This window comes from Petaurus breviceps, unplaced genomic scaffold, assembly GCF_028583685.1.
Source record: "Petaurus breviceps papuanus isolate PSGF00001 unplaced genomic scaffold, PetGlider_PUasm1.0 90281, whole genome shotgun sequence".
NCBI classification, from domain to species: domain Eukaryota; kingdom Metazoa; phylum Chordata; class Mammalia; order Diprotodontia; family Petauridae; genus Petaurus; species Petaurus breviceps.
The window spans coordinates 234,033-256,343 of record NW_027187205.1 but is presented as its reverse complement, the minus strand read 5'-3'; the positions used below and the strand labels follow the sequence as shown (position 1 = coordinate 256,343).

Below are 22,311 nucleotides of genomic sequence, written 5' to 3'. Positions count from 1 at the left end.
GGGCCAGGACTGCACCCATGGGATCACCAGGTTAGATCCCATTTCACCTGGATGGAGTAGTTTGGCTTCCTAGACAGGCATAGGATAGGGAATGGGATTTGCCCCTTGGTACCCAAATTCATCTAATGATGTGAGGCTTAGTGGATAGAGACTTCTTAGAGTTAGGAAGATTCAGGTTCAAGAAGTCTTCTAACACTTCCTGCCACGTGATCCTGGACAAGTAACTTAACCTCTCAGTGCTTCAAGCATCCCTCTATAATTTGCAAAGCAGATGCAATGGCATCAAAAAAGGGCGTTTTCTACACCAATATAATCATAGATTTAGACCTCCACACTTCCCCACAAAAAGAAAATATAATAATGAGCTTAGTTGTAGTATATTCCATCAGACCCAACTGTTAGCACAGCCCCAGACCTTCATCCATCTCTGATCATTTGGTCCCCCACTACTTACCAATGGTAGCAGAGATGGCCAGGTAGGAGACTGTGGTCCAGAATATGGCCATTAAGGTACCTTTGGGGATTGCCACAGCAGGATCCTGAAGGAGAAAGTTTTAAACAATTCCTCCTTGGAGAACACTGAATATAGTAACAGTAATATTGTGAGGATGATCAGCTGTGAAAGACTTAGCTGCTCTGATTCAAGACAATTCCAGAGGACCCATGATGAAAAGTGCTGTCCACCTCCAGAGAGAGAACTAATAAATTCTGAGTGCAGATTGAAGCACACTTTAAAAAAAAACTTCATTTTTCTCCTTTTGTTCTGTATTCTCCTCTCCGACATGGTCAATATGGAGATGTTTTCCATGACTTCACACATATAATCAATATCAAATTACTTGCCTTCTCAAGGAGGTGGGAAGGACAGGAGAGAGGATGAGAATTTGGAGCTCAGAAATTTTTAAATGATTGTTGAAATTTTTAAAAAATGTAACTAGGAAATATTTAATGAAATAAATAAAAATATATTGGGGGGAAAATTCGTCCTTAGCTTCCTTCTAAAGCAGCCTAAATGCCTTGAGTAAACAAAGGATTTTCAGTCCCAAGGTTGAAGTCTGTTGTGTTCCCAGGGTCCAAGCCCTGGGCACTGAGTACTGGATTTTGTTGCTAGGGCCTGCAGCTCCAGCCATGCTTAGGAAGACTTATAGCCAACTCATATCCTCCAAACACCAAATACAGAGGGAGGAAGAGGTGAGAACAGACTGAGTATATTGTCATCTGGTACGTGGGTGCTTAATAACTGTCTGTTGATTGATTGATTCGTCTAGTTTCCCACCAGTCACCTTAAAAGAGCAGAAGACAGGCTCTGTGAGTGTGAAGAGCTCCCCTTCACCCTGCCATCCCTCTTCCTCTTGCCCTTTCCAGTAACAATCACTGACACTTGTGTAAGTCACAGGTTTAGACTAGATTACCTCTTCCAGCTCTGAATCTGAGAGCCTATGACATCCAAGTACTTTAAGCACACACCATCTCCTATGAACCAGGTTATTGTCCCAATTTTTCAGGTAAAGAAATGGAAGTTTTGAGAAGGGAGATAACCAGCTGTGGTCAGTGGCAGCCTTGAGCCTAGAACCCAGCCCTGTTGACTCTGAGCCCTGTTCTTTTTCCATCAGGGCCCAAGGGCTCTCTAGAAAGCAGAGCTTTGGAATCCTGCTGGGTTCAGACTATAGACCAGGCCACACCTGGGAAGAGAGGCGCTGCTGGGCAGTTTTTGCAACGGGAACAGGACATGTTCCAAGAACTGCTTTGCTCATGGCTTCTCACAGAGCCAGACTCCAGGAGCACAATTTTGTGATTTTCATGGTGTTTATAAATCTTTTCAGTGCGATATGATATGTCCTTTTGCCTGCTCACTTCCCTTCCTCTGCCCCCATCTCCCCCCCCCCCCCTGCCCCACACATAAAAGAGCCACTCTGACAGAGGAGCTCAAAGCAAAGGCTCCTTTTGACAGGTGGGTCATTAGTTGAGAAAGTAAACCCAGGTGGGGATCACCAGCTGTCAGACCCTATGGCCTTTGTTCTCTTTAATCCATTCAGTTTATGTACAATACTGAGTTCTCTGACCTAAACCCACCAGGAAAGACCACATACCCATTTCTTTTTTTCTTTTCTTTTTCTTTCTTTTTTTGCTTTTTGGAGGTGCAATTGGGGTTAAGTGACTTGCCCAAGGTCACATGGCTAGTAAGTGTTAAGTGTCTGAGGCAGGATTTGAACTCAGTTCCTCCTGACTCCAGGGCCGGTGCTCTATTCACTGTGCCATCTAGCTGCCCCTACACACCCACTTCTTAAGGCAATCAATGGCCAAACTGTCCTGCCCACCCCTACAAAGGAACCTCTGCTTCCATCACAGCATCATCATCATCATCATCATCAGGAAAGCCCCGAGGGCATAACCCACTCCTTTGGGTTCTAGGAATAGCATTTCCCAACAGGGAACTGTGAGGAACTACTTTTTTCTTTTGGGGAAAGGGGACTTGCTGCTCTTTAACTGTGGGTTAGGAGTTCCCCAGACCTTTCCCCCTTCCCTTTCTAAAGTAACAAGCTTTGGGGATTTCCCCCATCTTAGCTAGGGTCAGCTCAAGCCTGCTGGAGAGAGCCAGTTGTTAAATTTTCATTATGAGCATTTACAGCTAACAAATCAGCAAATGCTACAAACCAGGACTTGATTTATTGTTTTGTTGATTGTCAAGACTTAAGAAAGGGATAGAGAAAATGTTAGTAATGCAGGTTAAACTTAAACCAGTCTCCATCCCAAACCAGTTGGACAACATGTCCTGCACATTGCTGGTGACCACCCTGGAGTCCACCAAGTATCTGAGAGCATGTGTGTTGGGTTTCTTTGTTGATTTTTGTGGCTTACGATTCTTCTCTGTCCATGCCACCCTCATGCCCTGTAGCTACCTGCCTGGCATATCAAGCATCTTGGGGCTATTGGAAGAAAGGGGCAGAGGGGGTGTTTGCTGTCCTGTAGTTTCGAAATTTTTATTTTTACACATGTAATCCAACTGGTACAAGTAACTAACTTTGTAAATATGATGTACTTCCCTTGACCTCCATGGCTGCTGGAGGAGGGAGAGAAGAAGAAAAAGGAGAAGGAGGAAGAGGAGGAAGGAAGGAAGGAAGGAAGGAAGGAAGGAAGGAAGGAAGGAAGGAAGAGAGGAAGGGAGGAAGGAGGGAAGGAAGGAAGGAAGGAAGGAAGGAAGGAAGGAAGGAAGGAAGGAAGGGAGTTAGTGAGTGTCCTAAAACTCTGAACTAGGTGCTAGACTGGGCCAAGGCTTTGGGGAAGGGCAACCATACAAGGTCAAACTTTAACCTGAATGCAACAGAATTGACCTCTACCCAATCAGGAAGGGGATGGAGAGGAAAGGTAGGAATATAGGATCATAGATTTGTAACTAGAAGGAACCTCTGAAAGGATTGTCCCAGGGGTGAGGAACCTGCCACATGCAGCCTTCTAGGTCCTTGGGTGCAGCCTTTTGACTGAGTCCAGGTTTTACACAATGCATCCTTTTATTAAGGGGATTTGTTCTGTGAAGTTTGTATTCAATCAAAGGGCTGCACTTGAGCACCTAGAGGGCCACATATGGCCTTGAGGTTGCAGGTTCCCCACCCCTGTGTCTAAATCCCTTATTTTACAGCTGAGGAAACTGAAACTTGGAGAAAAGTAACTTGCCCCTCTGACTTCAAAACTAAACTCTTTGCCCTTTTCACTGTCCCATAATACCCTACACTGACAGTCACTGAATATCAGACACCAGAAACAGCACAATCTCTTGAAGCTTAAAGGGGGAAGTTTAAGATAAATAACAAGTCAGTAGAGAGGCAGCCCTTAGGAGAAGTTTAAGATAAATAACAAGTCAGTGTGATAAACGGCATGTTCTGGAAGGGTTTAAAGAGATTCCTGGGTTTCTTAAGGGATTATTACAAGAAAGCAGGGTGCTTGGATCACATTCCTGGCTTCTCCAAACTTCTCCAAAGTGGCACTCTATCTACTACTCCTCCAAACTGTTTCTCAGTGCCCCCATCACAGCCCAGGCCCTGGCCTGGAAGGTGGATGACACAGATCTGGGAGGGACAGCCCAAACACTGTATGACAAAATCAAGATCCAGAGTCATGGCCAAAAATATCTTGACAGGCTCAAATATTGGGAAAGGACCAAACAAGCATTGATTAAGTGTCTGTTATATGCCAGCCACTGATAAATATTATTTTTGAGTCTCACATCATCCTGGGAGGTAGGAACTGTTGTTATTCCTATTTTACAGTTGAGGAAACTGAGGCAGGCAGAGGTTAAGTGAAGTACCCAGGGTCACACAGTTAGTAAGTGTCTGAGGCTGGACTTGAATTTAGGTCTTCTTGATTTTAGGCCTGGCACTCTATCTACACCACCTAGCTGCCTCTCAGAACTCTGGTTGAAGACCCTGGGGTTGTTTATCTGGAGAAGCAAAGGCCTGAGATGCAGGGGCACATCACCAGTCTTCAAGTATTTGAAGGGGTGTGTAGGAGAAGGTTTAGCTTTGTTCTGTTTGGTCCCAGAGATCACAGTTAGGAGCAAAGGTGGAAATGACAAAGAAGCAAATGTCACCTCGATCAGGAAAAAACCCTCAACATTTAGAGCTGCACGCTGCCTGAAGGGTGGTGGACTCCTCCATATTGGAGCTCTGTGTGCAAAGGCTGGACTTTATTTTGTATTTATTCTGTATAAACTCATAGACTATCAGATAAGATAGTATATATATACACATATGCACATAACATGTATGCACAACTATATATATATATATATATAATATGTTGTTGCATATCTGACTCTTTGTGACCCATTTGGGGTTTTCTCGGCAAAAATACTGGAGTGGTTTGCCATTTTCTTCTCCAGCTCATTTGACATGAGGAAACTGAGGCAGAGTTAAGTGACTTTCCCAGGGTCATACAGCTAGTAAGTATCTGAGGCTGAATTTGAATTCAGGAATTTGAGTCTTCTGACTCTAGGCCTGGCACTCTATCTACCCACTTTGCCCATTTCATATACATATGCATATATATGTATATGTATACATATATGCACACACATAAAGGTCTTTGTCAACCTTAAAGGGCAGTATAAATTTTAGCTACTATTATTGTTGTTATTACATACATATTTTCCCCCAGAGAGAACGTGAGCACCTTGAGGGGCAGGTATTGCTTAATTTTTTGTATTTGTATCCCCAGATCCTAGCATAGTATTTGGCACATAGTAGGCATTTAATAAGTGCTTGAAGGAAGGCTAAGTAAATGTCCGAGGCCATATGGTTGGGGTGGGGTTGTGGCATGAATTTAGATTGATACCAATGACAATATTACAACCCCAAACATTTGGACCTTTCTGGCCTGGGGACTTGGGGCTCAGATTTGTCAGAATCAAAATATTGCTCCCCAAACACTATCAGAAAGAGAGTGAAGGCTGCCTCTGGGGGTGCCACACGGGCCTATCCCACATTCAGTGCTCCATCCCTCTGGTCTCATACTTCCATGTCTCCAGCTCATCTCCCTGGGGGCAGGGAGCTAAGCCTTTTCCTCTAATGGTGGGGGGCAGGATGGAATACTAGGAAGAACATTGGAGTTAGAATCAGAGTCAGTCTGGTACAGGGGAAAAGAATGGTGGCTCTGGAGTCAGAGGATCCAAGTTCAAGTCTCGACTTTGCCATTTATTGACTGGGTGACCTTGAGTAAGTCATTTAACTTCAGTTTCTTCTTCATCTCTATAATGAAATTGTTAGGCTGGATGACCACTGAGGTCCTGGCCTATTCTAGATCTGTGATCATATTTCCCATGGCCCTTTGCATAGCAGCTCTGTTCCTTTCTACCTATGTGAGTTCAAGCCAATCATTTCTGCTCCCTGGGCCTCTGTTTTCTCAGGTGTAAAACTGAAGGGTTTTATGCTAAGGTCTTACTCTAATTGAGCCAATAACTTTTCTCTTATATTGCTAACAGGGCCACCCCTGGACTGACATACAGTAAGTGAGCTTCTCAGTCACTGTTTCTAGGAAGGAAGATGGAAAGGGGGTTCTGGGTCTGTGCTTTATGGTCACAACTCACCTTCAAGTCACCGGAGATGTTGGCACCTGCAAGGATACCAGTGGCTGATGGGAAGAAGATAGAGAACATTCCAAAGAAGCTGCCATCCACACCCCTCCAGTCTGGAACTAAATTCTGGACAAAAATGTCCCCTGGAAAAATGTATGCTAGTTCAGCCCCTTTCCCTTTGTGACTCAGCTCCTTTTCTCCTGTGCCCAGGGCCATAGAGAAGAGGGTTGGCTTTTCCACAAGCCTGGAGGTGGGACATTGTACTAGGGTGGCTGTCAAAAGGATGCCCAGAGGAGTGGATTTCTAACACAGGGCACAGTGCCATGGTATCATGGGGCTGATGGGAAGTCAGTAAATCCGCTCTCTTCATTTTACAGATGAAGACACTGAGCTCCAGAAAGGTGAAGGGAGTTTGCCCAAGGTCACACAAGCAATTAAGTGGTTGAAGTAGGATCTGAACCTAGGTCTTCCTGCCTCCAGGTCCAACACCCTATGGCTTCACCATTCTGTGTAGGGAGAGATCTAGGGACTTTAATGTCCCCTGGACCTAACCAACATCAACACCATCCCACCTCCCCACGACTGGCCCCGCCTTGCTCAGTACAGACTTTGTGACCCAACCTGCTCCTCCACTGCCCTCAGACATACCCCTGTAGCTGAAGAAGCCTTTTGATGCCTTCTCCTCAGATGGAGGAATCAGTGTTCCCACCAAGTAGTTGGCAAAGGAGACCATGATGACCAGGAAGAACAGCACCTGGGCCTAGAGGAGCCAAACACCTGGGTTGAAAACCTGGTGGTAGAGGTGGCCAGTGTAGGACCCCCCCCCCCATCTTTTCCCTTCCAACTCAGACAATGCCCTGCTCTTAGCAACTTAAGTGGAGTTAAATCATTGATCTGAACCAAACCTTTTCCCAGTTTACCAGGTGGAGCCTTTTAATTTTGGCAATGTTACATGTATTTCTATATGTACATGCCATCTCTCCAGATAGGATGTATACATGCGGAGGACAGTAATGCTCATTTTTATCTCTGGATGCCCAGTCCTTAGCACAATGCTTGGCACACAGAAGGCGCTTTATAAATGCTTATTGATTGTGTGTTGGGGCAGGGGAGGGACTTAAAGCTTCCTAGGGAGACACCTAGCTATCAGCCTTGAAAAGGGGAGAAAGTGATTGAAGCAAGCCACTTGCTCTCTCTCTCTTTTGTGTTTAGTTTTGTTTCATTCCTTCTTTCTCATTGTTCATAATTCTTCTTTACAACTTGACTAATGGTTGATGTGTAGGTATTTGTAGAACCTATATCAGATTGCATGCTGCCATGGTGGGGAGGGGAGAGGAGAGGGGAGAAAATTTGAATCTCAAGGGATTGTGGAACTGAACGTTGCAATCTAAAAGTAAACAAATAAATTAAAAGTAAAAAAAGAAAAAAGGGAGAAAGTGAACAAGGGCTGGTGGAAGGGATGGGGATCACTTAGGGGAAGGCCCTGACTGGGCAGCAGAAGCCATGGAGCTCTCCCACTGCCCCGAGTTCTCCACCCCCATCCCCAGAACTCACTTCTCCCAACAGAGGGACCATGGCATTTTTAAAAGCTCCAGTAGAGCTAAGCAGAAGTCCATGCATGAGAGAAGCTGCCATTATTGCCAGGGGAGCCACTGGCACTGCCACACTGAGCACATCCTTGACAGAGCTTTGTTGGCCCCTCCTCAGCAAAGTCACCAGTCCCCTTTACTTGGGAGTCCTCTAAGCTTCCTCTTGGTCAGTCATTATTTGGAGTCCAGCTGGCTTTCCTTCGAGGCCAAGAAGGCACTTGAACTGCATGGTTTGCTTAGTGCTAGGAAGGTGCTTTCTCCCTTCTCCCCACCACACTACTTTACCTTAGACTCCCATTCCATCCCTGCCAAGGAAATGGCCAACAGCACTGTGACGGTGACCACGCCGATGATTCTTATGTCGTTGGTGGGGTCCACTATGGGAGAGCCGTACTCCTGCAGAGGGGCAACCAGGACCAACAGGGTAGGGAGATACTTCCATTGGGCTCCTGCGGCCAGCCCTTTCCTCAGTCCATTAGCACCCCTCCCTCTTTAGAAACAGACAATTGTACTTGGCAAGAGAAATCTAGGGTTAGAATTACTGTATTTAGTGATGCAGAATAAGGGACTTGAGGAATCTTAGAATTCCAAGGAAGTTTAGAGATCATCTAGTCCAAGCTCTCATTCCCCTAAAACATGCTGCTTTGTGAATTTGCCCTAAGGGCAACACTCCCCAAAGTAATGAAACTAGGGTCTCCAATCAGTTTTCTTTAGATGAAATTTTCCTTTTCATTTACCAGTAATTATGTCATCTTAATAGCTATTATAAAAATGAATTAGCTGAACCCCAGGGTAGCCCAAATACGGAAGAGCCTCCCAAAGTCTCCCTTTCTGTCCCCAGAAGCCACAGCTTACCTGGATCAGATCTCGCACAGTCTCAGCAAAGCCCACAGTGTGCATGGCCACAGCAACAGCGTTGGCAAAGGCAAAGATGAGGCCGATGGAGCCGCCCAGCTCTGGGCCAAGGCTCCTTGAGATGAGGAAGTAGGTGCCACCTAACAGAGACCCAACCCCCCACCCCCACTCCAGGTGAGATGCTAGAGGGCTTTAGGGTGGTGGGAATAGGGACATAAGGGCATAGAAAAAGAAAATGCTAAGAAGACAAGACAGTGCTCAGAGTCCTTTACTCTGTGCCTCAGAGAGGATTTAATCCATCCCTCTCGATTCATAGACAGGGAAACTAACATAGAAAGGGGCAGTGACTTGACTAAGGTGACACAGAGAGTTAGTGATGGAGTCAGCTCTCGGGCTCAGGACACCGGACTCCCAGATGAGTCCCCATTATTGCACCTCACTTGGGTTTTTCAGACAATCTAAATAACTAAAAAGAGCTAGTAGGTGATGGCCACCTAACATAGTAGAAAGCGCTCTGGATTTGATGCCTATTGGCTCTGTGCCTATAGGTAAGTCAATTAACCTGTTTGGACTTCAGCTTCCTCACCAATGGATTAGGAATAAAAATATTTTCCTCGTCTCCCACAGAAGTAAGTTGTGGGGAAAGTGTTTTGTACATTAAAGTGATGCGTAGGTATGGCTAAGTGGCACAGTGAATAGAGCACCAGCCCTGATATCAGAAGAACCTGAGTTCAAATCTGACTTCAGACACTTAACATTTACTAGCCGTGTGACCTTGGGCAAGTCACTTAACCCCAATTGCCCTGCCTTCCCCCCTCAAAAAAAAAGGGAAAAAAAGTGATACATAAATGTACATTCCCCCTAAAATTATCTTGTGTTTATATTGTATATGTTTATTTAGGTTCATGTTGTCTCCCACAAAGGAATGAAAGCTGCGTGAGGGCAAGGATTTCACATCCCCAGTGCCTATCACAGAAAGTGCTTTAATAAATGCATGTCGGTTGATTGGCTGTCTCACCTGATGGAATGTAAGCTCCTTGAGAGCAAGGACAAATAGGGTTTTTTTCTTTGTTTTCCCAGAATGTAGCACTGCACCTGGCACATAGCAAGTGTTTAATGAATTTTTACTTATTGACTGATTGAAAAAAAAGCGTGAGATTAAGAATCAAGAGACATGAGGGACAGCTAGGTGGCGCTGTGAATAGAGCACTGGCCCTGGAGTCAGGAGGACCTGAGTTCAAATGTGACCTCAGACACTTAGCATTTACTAACTATGTAACCTTGGGCAAGTCACTTAACCCCAATTGTCCTGCCTTTCCCCCTCCAAAAAGAAAAAAAAAAACAAGAGACCTTAGTTCTAGATTCTTGGTCCTGTGCTAAAATTTCCATTAGTTCTAGGTATGAATGACATTATTTGCATTTGGAAGCAGCAAAAAGAACTTCCTACAATTCTCTGGCTCAGCCTAACACTGAAATTGTCTCCATTGGCCAAACATACTCCCTAGTGGCAGGAGAATAAAGTGCAAGTGCATGATGAAATCCATCTGGCATTCCACATTATGTATGCACAGATAACACAAAATGGGGATAACTGAGAACTCAGGAGGAATTAGAATTTGTGAATTCGGGAAATTCTAGCATTCCCGTGAAATCTCCCTTAGTACTGGGGATTCTTCCCCTCTTGATGATGGAGAGGAGTTTGGGGGTGCCAGAAAGCAATAAGACATTTCGAAGACAGATGGTCTCTCCAGTGAACCAACAATATCTGGGGACCTGGCGGAGCAGGGAGAAAAGAAATGGCAGCAAACCTGACTTGACTTTGCCGTTGGTGGAGATGGCGGAGATGGAGAGGCCAGTGATGGTGGTCACTGTCACTGAGAGGAGGATGATGACCCATGTCAAGACTGTGGAGAGAGCATTGGGGTGTGGAAGGGAAGGTCTGAGTGCCCCTCCCCTAATCCTTCATACTTGTAAAGTTCTGTGAGGCCCGTTGCCTAATTTGATTGTCATCATCACCCCCAGGAACTAGGCAAGACAGAGCTTGTCATCCCCATCTGACAAATTGGGAAAACGAGGACAGAGAAATAAAGTAATTTGCCAAAATTACAAAGGAAGTTGGTGGTGCAGGCAGGATTAAATTCTTAGTTTGGGGCTTTTTGTACTTCCCTATGCTGATCTCTAACATGAGAGCCCAGGGCTTCCCTTCCCTTCCCTAGAGTCCTTCACTTTCCACTTGGGGAAGGGGTAGGATCATCCTCTCTGAAGTCACCACCCTGTGCTTTAAAGACTCCTGACTATGCTCAACCACCCAGCCCAGCTCTGTCTTCCGGGGTCCTCACTAAGTCCTATTGGGGGTTGTTTCCTTCTGCACCCTGGATGTTCCATGGCCCTTCCTTTTATTCACAAGAAGAAAGGCCAAAATATGGGGACCAGCGAAGGGCTCTGTCCCTCCCCCGGAAGCCCCATTCTCTATCCTTCCACCAGCCTGGGGAAGGCTTGCTTACCGATGCCAGCTTGGGCTGTGATCCAGGGCAGGCGTAGGTACAGGATCACTCCCCATATGTTGAGCATGCATCGGACCTGAGAGGAGAAGGCAGAGTCACCCTGAACCAAAAGGATGCAAGGAGACCCCAAGGGGCCATGGCATCTGTGCCCAGGGCCTGGGGCATGTGGGAATGCGCCCTCACCTCAATCCACCTCGACAGGCATTTCCTGAGGACCTACTCTGTGTTATTGTATGCAGGGCATTATGGAAGGTGCAGAAAGAGACACGATATTAAGCAAAGATAGTTGTTGACCTCATGAAAATATGAGTTTAGTGAGGGGATGGGACACAAAGAAAGATATAACATAAGTGAATTGGAGAGGCCAAAGCAAAGTTCTAAGTGAAATCTGATGCTCACGGCAACCTAGGGTTTAGATGCTATTATTTGTTATTCTCATCTTAGAGTTAAGGAAACTAAGGCAAACAGAGGTTAAGTGACTTGCCCAGGGTCCCACAGCTAGTAAGTGTCTTAGGCTGGATTTGAACTCAGGCTTTTCTGATTCAAGGCCTAGTATTTGGTCCATTGCACTGCCTAGCTACCCATTAAATCCTTGCCAATTATAGGCCACAAAGATCTCTCCCTTTCCTAGTCATTCATTTGGCTAAGTAATCACATCAAATATAGTTTTAAAAGAATGTCTATTTCAGTGACCCAGAAAGCTATCTTGATGATCTGAACTGGAGGAAGTGGAGTCCAGGAAATGGGATCTTGGAGAAACTCCTATTGACACTGGACTCAGCCCACCAGAGTTAGGATAGGAGATCTGTTGCCCTCTCAAATCCCATAAAATGTCTTACAGAAGTGACTTTTGGATTGTCCTTTTTTTTTTGAAAAAATTAAAAAAAATTTTCTTTCTGATTTTTCAGCCCTCCGTTCCATTGTAGCAGACGCCGATTAGCTCTATGTGAATGGGAAGCCGTATTTGGAAGGTCACCTCTCTGGGGTGGTAGTTGTGGGAAGAAAACTTGGCTTCACGTCCTTATTCCACTCCTGACTTACTGTGTGATCTAGGTCAAAATCACAGAATCATAGAATTTGAGGACTAGAAGGAACCCGTAGTGATTATCTCATCTGATCCCAATCCAAGAGGAATCCCTATTATAGCATTCCAGATGAGGGGGAACCGCAACTTCCCAAGGCAGATTCTTCCACTCTGCAGTGCTCTGTTAGGACATTTTTCTTGGCATCAACCATTGCTCCTGGTTCTGCTCTTTAGAACCAAACAGAATAAATCAAATCCCTCTCCTACAGGACAGTTCTTCAGTTACTAGAAGACAACTCTCAGGTTCCCTGTGAGTCATCTCACCTACACATTCTTAATTCCTGCAACCAATCCTCTCGTGTCACTGACTCAAGGCCCCTCCCCATCCTGATTGTGCTCCACTGGATACAGCCCAATCTATCAATGTCCTTCCTAAACCCTGATCAGCCCACAACTGAACACAATACCCCAGATGGGATCTGATCAAGGCAGAGAACAGAGGGACTATTCTACAAGAGGCCCTGAAGTCAGAGGACCTGGATTCAAACCCAGTTTCTAACATTTACTCCTTGGGGGACTATGCAAATCACTTTACTTACTTCCTTTGCCTTTGGGTCACTTATTTATAAAACAAGGTAGAACCAGATGAATTCTGACATCCCTTCTGACTCTACAACCATGATCCTATGATCTCCTTATTCCTGGAAGCAATATGTCTGTCTTTAACGCGGCCTGAGGTGGTATTAGCATTTTTGGCTGGCATATCCCATTGCATCTCAAGGCCTTAGTTTGCTCCTCCATAAAATGGATTCAACGATCTCTGAGGTTCCCCTTCCAACTCTTACATTCTATGTTCTAGGGTTCTTTTCTGTGCTGCTACCCCTGAAGCCTCAAAGGCTCTCCCTCATCCCCTCTGTCTCTTGGCTTCCTGAGTTTCCTTCAAGACTCAGCTCCAATCCCACCTTCTCCAAGGAGCCTTTCCTGGTCCTCCCCCACTGACAGTACTTTCGTCTACACTTGCTTTCCCTTTACACTCGATAGGCTTGGTTGTATAATTTTGTTTGTTTGGGGTTTTTTTTTTTGCATTTTGTCTCCCCCATTAGACAAATGAGCTTTTTAAGGGCATGGGGAATGTTTTTGCCTTTCTTTACATCTCCAGTTTTAGTGTCCTCCTTTATTTATTTATTTATTTATTTTGGTATCACCAGTTTGAGTAAAGCAGGCACTTAATAAATGGCTTGTTAAATGACCTGTTGACTGTGTTGACAGGATGCCATGAGTCTGTGAAACAAGGCTGCCATCTGGTGGTCTCAGAAATAACTACGGTCTCTGAATTTCCCACACTGGCTCCCACTTAGATTAAAAGAACCCATTAGGGGAGATTTAGCCATTTTATAAAACCTTGGGTGGAGGAAGAACTTTACAGGATAGGTATGAAAAATTCTTTCAGGTGGTTGAGTCTCGCTGGGATCCCTAGAAATGGCAAAGGGGAGGACAAGTTTGGTTTGGGGGTTTGAGAGAAAGTGATATAGTTTCAATAAGAGGGTAGGTAGGGGAGCTTAATGAAAATAAAATTTTTGTTTATGTTTTATCATTTACATTATATTATAAACTATTGTTTTTAATTTATTTGTATGTAGTACCTTTTATTGTTTTATGGGGAGATGTAAATATAGCAATGTAAGAGTATAAACATATATTATGTGATATTAATATTAAAAACATGTTTAAAGATCATTGATTTAATAGTCACCTAATTAATTGATTAATGTATATTTGTAATAATTTCTATACAAGTAATCTATTATTATGATTTAATTTTATGTCTGTATGTCGTTCATTTGTTATCGTTCTTGATATGTGTGAGTTGCTAACAATGGCACTGAGATATCTTTCTTTTTTTTTTTTTTAACTTAAGCAATTGGGGTTAAGTAACTTGCTCAAGGTTACACGGCCAGTTATTATTTCTGGGTGTGGTGCTGAGTATCTGAGCCCGGATTTGATCCAGGTCATCCCAACACTGGAGCCGGTGCCCTTACTCGCTGAGCCACCTGGCCGCCCCTAAGCAATTGGGGTTAAGTAGCTTGCTCAAGGTTACAGGGCCAGGTGTTTCTGAGTGGATGCTAAGTGTCTGAGTCCGGGATGAGATATCTTTCTTAAGTGTTTAATGTCCCAGCCTGGAGAGCTGGAAAAGTTCCTCTGATGTATATCCCCAGCATCAAGCATGCTTCCTTGCTCATAGCTGGTGCTTAATAAATGCTTGCTGATTTGAATTGGTATGAGACTCTGAGTTCTTACTTAGTTCAGGCTTTGTCCTAAGGCAAACATCTCTAGGTTTTTCATAGCTGAGCCCCTGGCATGTGATTAGGTGCTGAATGAAAGCTTTTCAGTGAAGGTGAAGTGATGATAATTACTTCTCTATAGCCCTACACACTCTTTCAGAATCATGTTATTCTAAAATCGAAGATTTAGTGTTAAAGGAGAGATGATCTGGCTCATTTCATTAATCTTAGAGGTAAAGAAACAAGTCTAAAGAAGAAGTGACTTGCCCAAGGTGGAACATGTGGATAAAAAGCTGCAAAGTCAGAATTGGAACCTGGGCCTTTTGGCACTAAATCCAGCTCTCATTCCGTTAGTCACTTAACAAGCATTTAATTGTGCTAGGTAGATGCTAAGCATTGAGGGTACAAAGGCAAAAAGATTCCCTGCCTTCAAAGAGATCATTCTTTAATGGGGGAGAAAATGTGCAAGCAACTAGAGAAACACAAGGGATCTGTAGTGTACATGGGAAGTAGATCACCCCACTTAGAGACAAGGAAACTGAGACTCAGGAGGGAAGTGATTTGCTCTGAGCTCACAGACTGCAGAGTTAGGATGTCTCTCTCTGTACTATGAGACTTAGGGATATTAGAATATAGAATGATGAATGTCAGAGCAAAAGGCTCTCAGAGCTCATCTAATCCAACCTTTGTGCTCTGGAAGGTCTTCAGGCAGAGGCTGGATGGCTGAGGCTTTGGAGTACATTCTACTGAGGACTCTTTCTGGGCATGAGCTGGGCCAGGAGGTCCTCTGACATCCCTTCCCACCCTAACCTGTGATCCTGTGATTTTTCCTTCAATATTTGAAAAGTATCAATGTGGTCACTTCCTCCTCTGGCATGCCCCCCTCTGTGCCTCAGTGAGTAACCTCTATGAACTCTGGTGGCCAAACCTCCCCTTCCCCCCCACATCATCTCCTGGTGGCCAACTTTGTGGTGATGAGCCTCCCTAGGCTTAGCTAGGACTGGGAATTGCCAGACTTGGCAGGGGGGGGGGGGGGGGGGTGCAAGGGATAGAGTGCTGGGCCAGGAGTCGGGAAGACCTGAGTTCAAATATAGCCTTAGACACTAGCTGTGTGACCCTGGGCAAGTCACTTAACCCTGTTTGTCTCAGTTTCCTCATCTGTAAAATAAACTGGAGAAGGAAATGGCAAACCACACTTGCATCTTTGATAAGAAAACCCCAAATGGAGTCATGAAGAGTCATTCATGACTGAAAAATGACTGAATGACAAGTGTTCTACTAGCCTGGGGTTTTTGAGGACTCAAGGCCACCTCCCTGGCCCAGGGAAGCATCAGAGGAGAGTCTTAATCCACGGCCCTACCCATTGTCCAAGAATCGCAGAACAGAATACCAGAGCTGGAAGGACACTTAAAGGTGATCCAGTCCAACCTCTCCCTCTGTGGGGCTGGAAAGGAAAGTGACTGGCTCTAGGTCTCACAGAGAGTCTGGAGCAGGGATTATATTTCCTCCCAGAGAATTCAAGTTCTTGTTTTGTATTTGTGTTGTTGCTGTTGTTTTGGTATGTCCCAGAGCCTCACCCTTTTTTATTGTCATGGAGCCCTTTGGCAGTCTGGTGAAGCCTATGGACCCTTTCTTAAATGCATACATAAAATACAGAAGATTAAAAAGGCAACAACTATATTGATAGAGTTATCACAGAGCCCAAGAACCCCTGATATATATCCCTGGTACCAAGAACAATACCTCGTACACAGTACAGACGTAATCGATATTAGTTGAATTTAATTGCAATGAGACTAGATAGTGGGTCTCTTGACTCCTAGTTCAGGGTTCTGGCCACTGAATCCCACTGCCTTTCTTAGGTGGGGAGGATATTGTGTCCTTAAAGTGTAGCAGGACACATACTTATAATCAGTATAACCTGAAGAGTCCTTCACATTTCATAGAATCTCAGAATTCAGAGCCTCTGGTGAATTTGTCTACTTACCATCACCCCTTTGACCCATCCAAATCGCACAGGCTCCCCTGGTGGCTTCTCCCCGGCTGCACTGCTGGCATCTTCCACCAGCCCATCAGACAGCTCGTGGCTAGATCGTCTCTCGAAGGCCAGGGAATGGAGGTGGCTGCCTTCCTGCTGGAATGCCAGGGATCAGTGGTTCAAGGTCCACTTCCAGGAAGGATAGGGGGTGAAGAGGAGGAGGAAGAGGAGAAAAGGAGTGGAGAGCGTGTTTTCGGGAATCCCCATCCTCCTCAGGATAGTTAGGCTGGGAGGGAAAGTAGGTCCAGGAAAGAGCCCTGGTAGGAACACAGGGAAGAAAAGGATTAAAAGAGTGTGCTGAAGGTGTGGCTGATGTGGCCACAGCCTTAGGGTTGACATGAGGCAGAGAGCTTTAAAAAGAGACAGATGAATTAGGCATCTTCACATGCTATTCTGAAAACTGTTCAGAATGTCTTCGATTCCAGAGCTGGGGCTGAGTACCAGGTACAGGGAGCTAAGGGCTAGGGTTGAGTATAATTCTTGGGATGAGGTCTAAGGGCTGGACCCTTTTGTTTTTGTTTTTGCTTTTTGGAGGGAAGTTGGGGTTAAGTGACTTGCCTGAGGTCACATGGCTAGTAAGTGTGAAGTGTCTGAGGTTGGATTTGAACTCAGGTCCTCCTAACTCCAGGGCTGGTGCTCTATTCACTGTGCCACCTAGCTGCCCCAAGGGCTGGACCCTTTTGGTGTCTGTATCATGACAGTGTCTCATGTTCAGTGACTCATGTTCCATATATATTGTCTTATTTGTCTTCACAACAATCCTGTGAGGTAGATAGTGTCATCCCCATTTTACAGATGGGGAAATTAAGGCTAGGGTTATGGAGCCTAAGGTCACACAGCTAATAACTTGTGGAGCTGGGACTGAACTCTTGTCTCTTGGCCCTCTATTCGATCACATTGCCCCCAGGTCTGTGTTGCCTTGGCACCTGAAATAGTGATTCTCTGCGGACACCTCTTATTGCCAGCTTAACTAAAGCAGCACCATTCTCCCCTTTCTGTGTAGGATAAGCTTTTTGGTCTGTCTTTACACTGCCAAGTGGTCTGAAGGAAGAGGATTTTTTTTTTTAAACCATAGTAGTCTGTGGAGTGGAAACAAGTCAAGAACCACTGACGCAGAAGGTTAGAAGAAAGGTCTGGAGACTATCTCGACCCAGTTCAATTTTATAGATGGAGAGAGGGAAGCAAGCTAAGTTACACCTGAGATGGAGACAGAGATGAGGACCTTGGCTTTCAGCCTCTGCCTCTTCTTAGGCAGCTCAGCTCCTACAAACCCAGAGAGAAGAAAAAGGCCCTTCCCACCCCACCTTGATCTTGTTCCTGAAGGAGTGGGGGTGAGGTGGGTGAAGGGCAGCAAAGGCTTCGCTCTTACCTTAAGGAATGAGTGGAGGTCAGCCAGTGTGGGCCTCACCTTCTTGACTTCACCAGGCATGGCACTATTGGTATAGTGTTCATAGGCAGGCACGACATCGATGGTGTTGTAGCCAAAGGTCCTCATGTAGAAGGTACTGCTGTGAGTGGTGTCGTAGGCAGCAGGGGGTGGGTCAGGCTGCCCATAGTGGGGTCGCCCCCCATCCTCACTCCCTAATAGGGTGCTGATGGTGAACCGGCCACTGCACAGGGCAGGATCCCCAGGGATCTCAGAAGCCTGCAGTTCAGCCATTGAGACTCTCCCAAGACTTGGAGGAAAGGAGGAGTGGGGAGGCTGAAGATGTTGGGGGCAGCTTTATATGCTGAGGAACCAGAGTGGACCAGCCAGCTCAAACCACCCAGAGCTGGTGAATGGTCCCCCAAGGGTGGGAGGAGGAGAGAAAAAATAATGTGCCCCTTTCCACCTGATTGGCTTGGAGATAAGAGAGGTTGGAACTGTGGCCTGAGGACAGAATTATAGCGCATTCTACCTCCCTCCTCCCCACACCAGCCTCCCCATTGGATCCTGGAGGAAAGATCTCAGTTTGTCCCTTAGGGCCCTACTCTTGGGCTTGGCCGCCACTTGGGACTCTGGGCATATCTTTGGGGTCAGGGGCTTTTAAAGCATGAGGTTACAGTCCACAGGCAAGAAGAGAATAGCTTTCTGATAACCTCTCTGGGCAGAGTAGCACATCAGCTGTCCAAACTTGCAGCTCCCCCTGCCATTCCCCAGGTGGGAGAGCCAAAGTAGGATTGGGGTATAGAAAGACTCTCCAAGAAATAGAAAGACTCTCCGGGCAATAGATGCTACCCTCAGGGGTAGCTGCTTTTGATATCATCCTGGAGTCTGTCATCCAGCCCAACTCAGGGGAGGGTGTTTCAGCTTTGTGGGGAGGGGCAGTGCTTCAGATTTGGAGAAAAGTCTGTTTGTTCACTTTCTTTTAACTCTTTGCAGCTTCAGCAAACCCTTCCTTTCCTTTCTTCTCTTTTTCTTGACTGTGTCTTCAGCCCTACTACCTCCTTCCTCTAGTTGCCTTTCCTGCCCTGGCTCTAGGTTCCCTTCCTGAGTGACTTTATTCCAGGGGTTCTTGACTGTGAGTCCATGAACTTTAAAAAAGAATTTTGATAACTCTATTCCAATATGATTGATTTCTTTGTAATCATATGCATTGTTTTTAGTATTTAAAGTATTCAGTATTTAAAGACATAGGCTTCATCAGACTGCCAAAGGGATCCATCATACATACATACACACACACACACACACACACACACACACACACACACACACAGAAAATTGGGAACCATCAGAGAATTTTTGATTCCCCAATGGGAAACTGAACACAGCACAGCTGGGCCTGGGGTAACCCAGAAGGTTGGTGTCAGCTTCAAGGAAAACAGCTTTAGGGCTGATAGGGGCCTTGGAGATCATTGAGTCCAACCACCTCATTTTATAAATGAAGAATTTGAAGCCCAGAGAGTTTGTGACTTGCCCAAGGTCACACAGCTAGTAAGGTCAGAGAATGGGATTGCAACCCAGGTGTTCCTGACTCTAAGTTCGGTGAATGTTCTCTTCCCTATATCACATACCCTCCCTATGGGTAAAGAGAAGAGATAGTTAGAGAGATAGAGAGGCAGGGAGGATGAGGCTACAGGTAGTGGAAAGAGTCTACTAGAGTTGGAATCATGGGAGACCTGGGATGAACTTCCAGCGCAAACACTTACCCGTGTTTCCCCGATAATAAGACCTATCCCGAAAATAAGCCCTCCCCTTACTGTGTAAGATTCCTCTAAAATAAGCCCTCCCCCCAAAATAAGCCCTATTGAGATTGCTACTGTAGTGAAGGTGATCCCCTGTGCTACACGCTACATTATGGTACCCTCTGTATGCACTGTCCTCCCCCCCGCCCTGTGAAACGCACACCGCGCTCCGAGCTGCATCCAATCAGAGCTGCAGCAGTGAGCGCGTCATCCTGTTCTTCCCCAGTGATTTGCTTGCTGGTGCCATTGAGAGCAGTGCCACAGAGGAGAGCTGAGGCAGGACAACATAAGCCCTCCCCTGAAAATAAGCCCTCTGGTGTTTTTCTGTCCAAAAAAATTAATAAGACAGTGTCTTATTATCGGGGAAACACAGTATTAGCTACCTGTAATTCTGGAAAAGTCATTTTCAAAGCCTGTTTCCTTAGCTAAATGATAGCACATGTGCTCCCCATATTATAGGGTCATTGTGAGAATAGCACTTTGTAAACCTTAACATGGGAGAGAAATATGAACTTTGATTGTAAACCTGAGGGCCCTGAAAAATAACTCAATATTAGAGATGGACCTTGGGTCAAGTTCACTGTCCTTTCATAGACTCCCATCATTGAAAAGGGTTGTTAGCCTGTGCTGTCATCATCCACAGTTTTGCCATGTGCCCAAACCCTACTTTCTCATAAAAGACTCTAGGTAGGATAACCCTTTCCCCCTATTTCCAGCCTACCCCATCTCTTGGTGATGAAGGGGATAGGATCACAGATTATCAAGTTTAAAGGGACCACTGAGGTAGTAGGCACTTCCATTTTTAAGGTGAAGAGGATGAATCAATCCACAAACATTTACTACTGTCATTGAGTCATTTTATTTTATTTATTTGTTTATTTATTTTTAAAGCAATTGGGGTTAAGTAACTTGCTCAAGGTTGCATGGCCAGGTGTTTCTGGGTGGGTACTAAGTATCAGAGCCTGGATTTGATCCCAGGTCATCCTGACTCTGGGGCTGGTGCTCTCACTCACTGTGCTCCCTGGCCACCCCCCCCCCCCATTGAGTCATTTTAGTGCTGTCCAGTTCTTCATGACCTGATTTGGGGTTTTCTCGGCAAAGATACTGGAGTGGTTTGTAATTTCCTTTTCCAGTTCATTTTATAGATGAGGAAACTGAGGCAAACAGGGTTAAGTGACTTGCCCAGGGTCACACAGCTAATAAGTGTTTGAGGCCAGATTCAAACTGAGGAAGATGAGTCTTCCTGACTCTAGACCTAGCACTCTGCCCATTGTGCCACCTAGATGTCTAAATATTTATTAAGTCCCTACTATGTGCCAGGCACTGTGCTAAGCACTGGGATGAAGTGACTTGTTCGAGGTTTGTCTAGGTAATAAGTGGCAGAGCTGAGATTTGAACTCAAGTCCACTGACTTCAAATCAAGTGCTCTTTTCACTATAACCGTGACCCTCATATAATGAAATCTGCAAAAACAGCAGCTCTTTCAATTGGCAGTTTTCAGGTAGGTTTACAGAGGCACATGCTCTGTGTGTGTCCCATATATATGTATAAATACTCACATGTATATACACATACGATGTACAAGAAAGTTAATGTAGGACAAAGTTGTTGAGCGAGCATGGGACACCAGCTAACATAGAACAGTACTCTCTCCTCTTTCCTAGGATATTGAAGGGAGTCAGAAGGAGGCTTTCAGAAAAGTGCTATCTTATTGGATCACAGGATCGTTAATTTTAGAACTAGAAGGGTCCATAGAGGTTACGGAGTCTAAACCCTTATTTTATAGACACGGAAACCAAAGCTCAGAACAGTTAAGTGATTTGCCCAAGGTCACACAGCTAAGTAGATGTCTGAATTAGGATATGAACCTAAGTCTTCCTGAGGTGGTATTCATGATACCATGCAGCTTCTCAGTGTGCGAAAGTGAAGCTTCCACTAAAGCAGGTGGTATGCAGTGACAGAGTGCCAGGCCTGGAGTCAGGAAGGCTCATCTTCTTGAGTTCAAATCTGACTTTAGACACATATTAGCTGTGTGACCCTGGACAAGTCACTTAACCCCATTTGCCTCAGTTTTCTCATCTGTAAAATGAACTAGAGAAGGAAATGGCAAACCACTCCAGTATCTTTGCCAAGAAACCCCCAAATTGGGTCATGAAGAGCGAGACTCAACTGAAACAACTGAATGAAACCAACTGAAAAGCTGGAAGGCTAAGATGGAAAAGGCTGTGGCTGCTGAACCAGGGATAGCCATGTTTCTGTCAGTAATGGACCCCACATTAGAAATTCCTGGTTGGGGGCTGCATGGAACTTGATTTCAAGTTTCATGAAAGAGAATATGCTTTCCCAGTCAGGTCAACAGACCCAAGCATTGTGAAGTTTTCCCACAGAGTCAGAAGCTTCACATGCTCATGTCCTTACTAGGTCATGCAGACCTAGTCAATTAAAAATTGTTCTGCTAAAAATTTCAGGAAGGTTTCCCCTTCCCCTTCCTTGCTTTGGTCAGCAGGCCACTTGCAGGGGCTGAAGTTTGACAGCCTTTTTTTTTTGAGGGCAATTGCTGTTAAGTGACTTGCCCAAAGTCACGTGGCTAGTAAGTGTGTCAAGTTTCTGAGGCTGGATTTGAACTCAGGTCCTCCTGACTCCAGGGCCAGTGCGCCACCTAGCCACCCTCCCCCCCCCTTTTTTTTTCTGGTCCAGTCCTGTGATTTCACTGACAAAGAAAACTCCTGATATGGAAATTCCCTCTGCCAGTATAGCTCTCCCACTCTTCTTTAACCTATAGTT

General features: G+C 45.3%; 1 protein-coding gene across 3 annotated transcripts in view; it reads right to left on the bottom strand.

Moving 5' to 3' along the window:
• The window catches only part of SLC12A3 (solute carrier family 12 member 3), a 52,002-nt gene extending 33,934 nt beyond the window's left edge, over nucleotides 1-18,068 (bottom strand). For 2 of the 3 annotated variants that reach the window (XM_069107776.1, XM_069107778.1), the window contains exons 1-9: nucleotides 17,729-18,068; nucleotides 16,309-16,455; nucleotides 11,016-11,091; nucleotides 10,320-10,415; nucleotides 8,512-8,651; nucleotides 7,942-8,052; nucleotides 6,716-6,827; nucleotides 6,080-6,210; nucleotides 455-539 (exon numbers count right to left, since the gene is read on the bottom strand). In XM_069107776.1, coding sequence (XP_068963877.1) covers nucleotides 455-539; nucleotides 6,080-6,210; nucleotides 6,716-6,827; nucleotides 7,942-8,052; nucleotides 8,512-8,651; nucleotides 10,320-10,415; nucleotides 11,016-11,091; nucleotides 16,309-16,455; nucleotides 17,729-18,019 — 1,189 coding nt within the window. In that variant the 5' untranslated portion in view covers nucleotides 18,020-18,068. The remainder of the gene's footprint in view (nucleotides 1-454; nucleotides 540-6,079; nucleotides 6,211-6,715; nucleotides 6,828-7,941; nucleotides 8,053-8,511; nucleotides 8,652-10,319; nucleotides 10,416-11,015; nucleotides 11,092-16,308; nucleotides 16,456-17,728) is intronic. The other variant, XM_069107777.1, reaches the window with a different exon arrangement.
• Nucleotides 18,069-22,311: the final 4,243 nt, after the last annotated feature.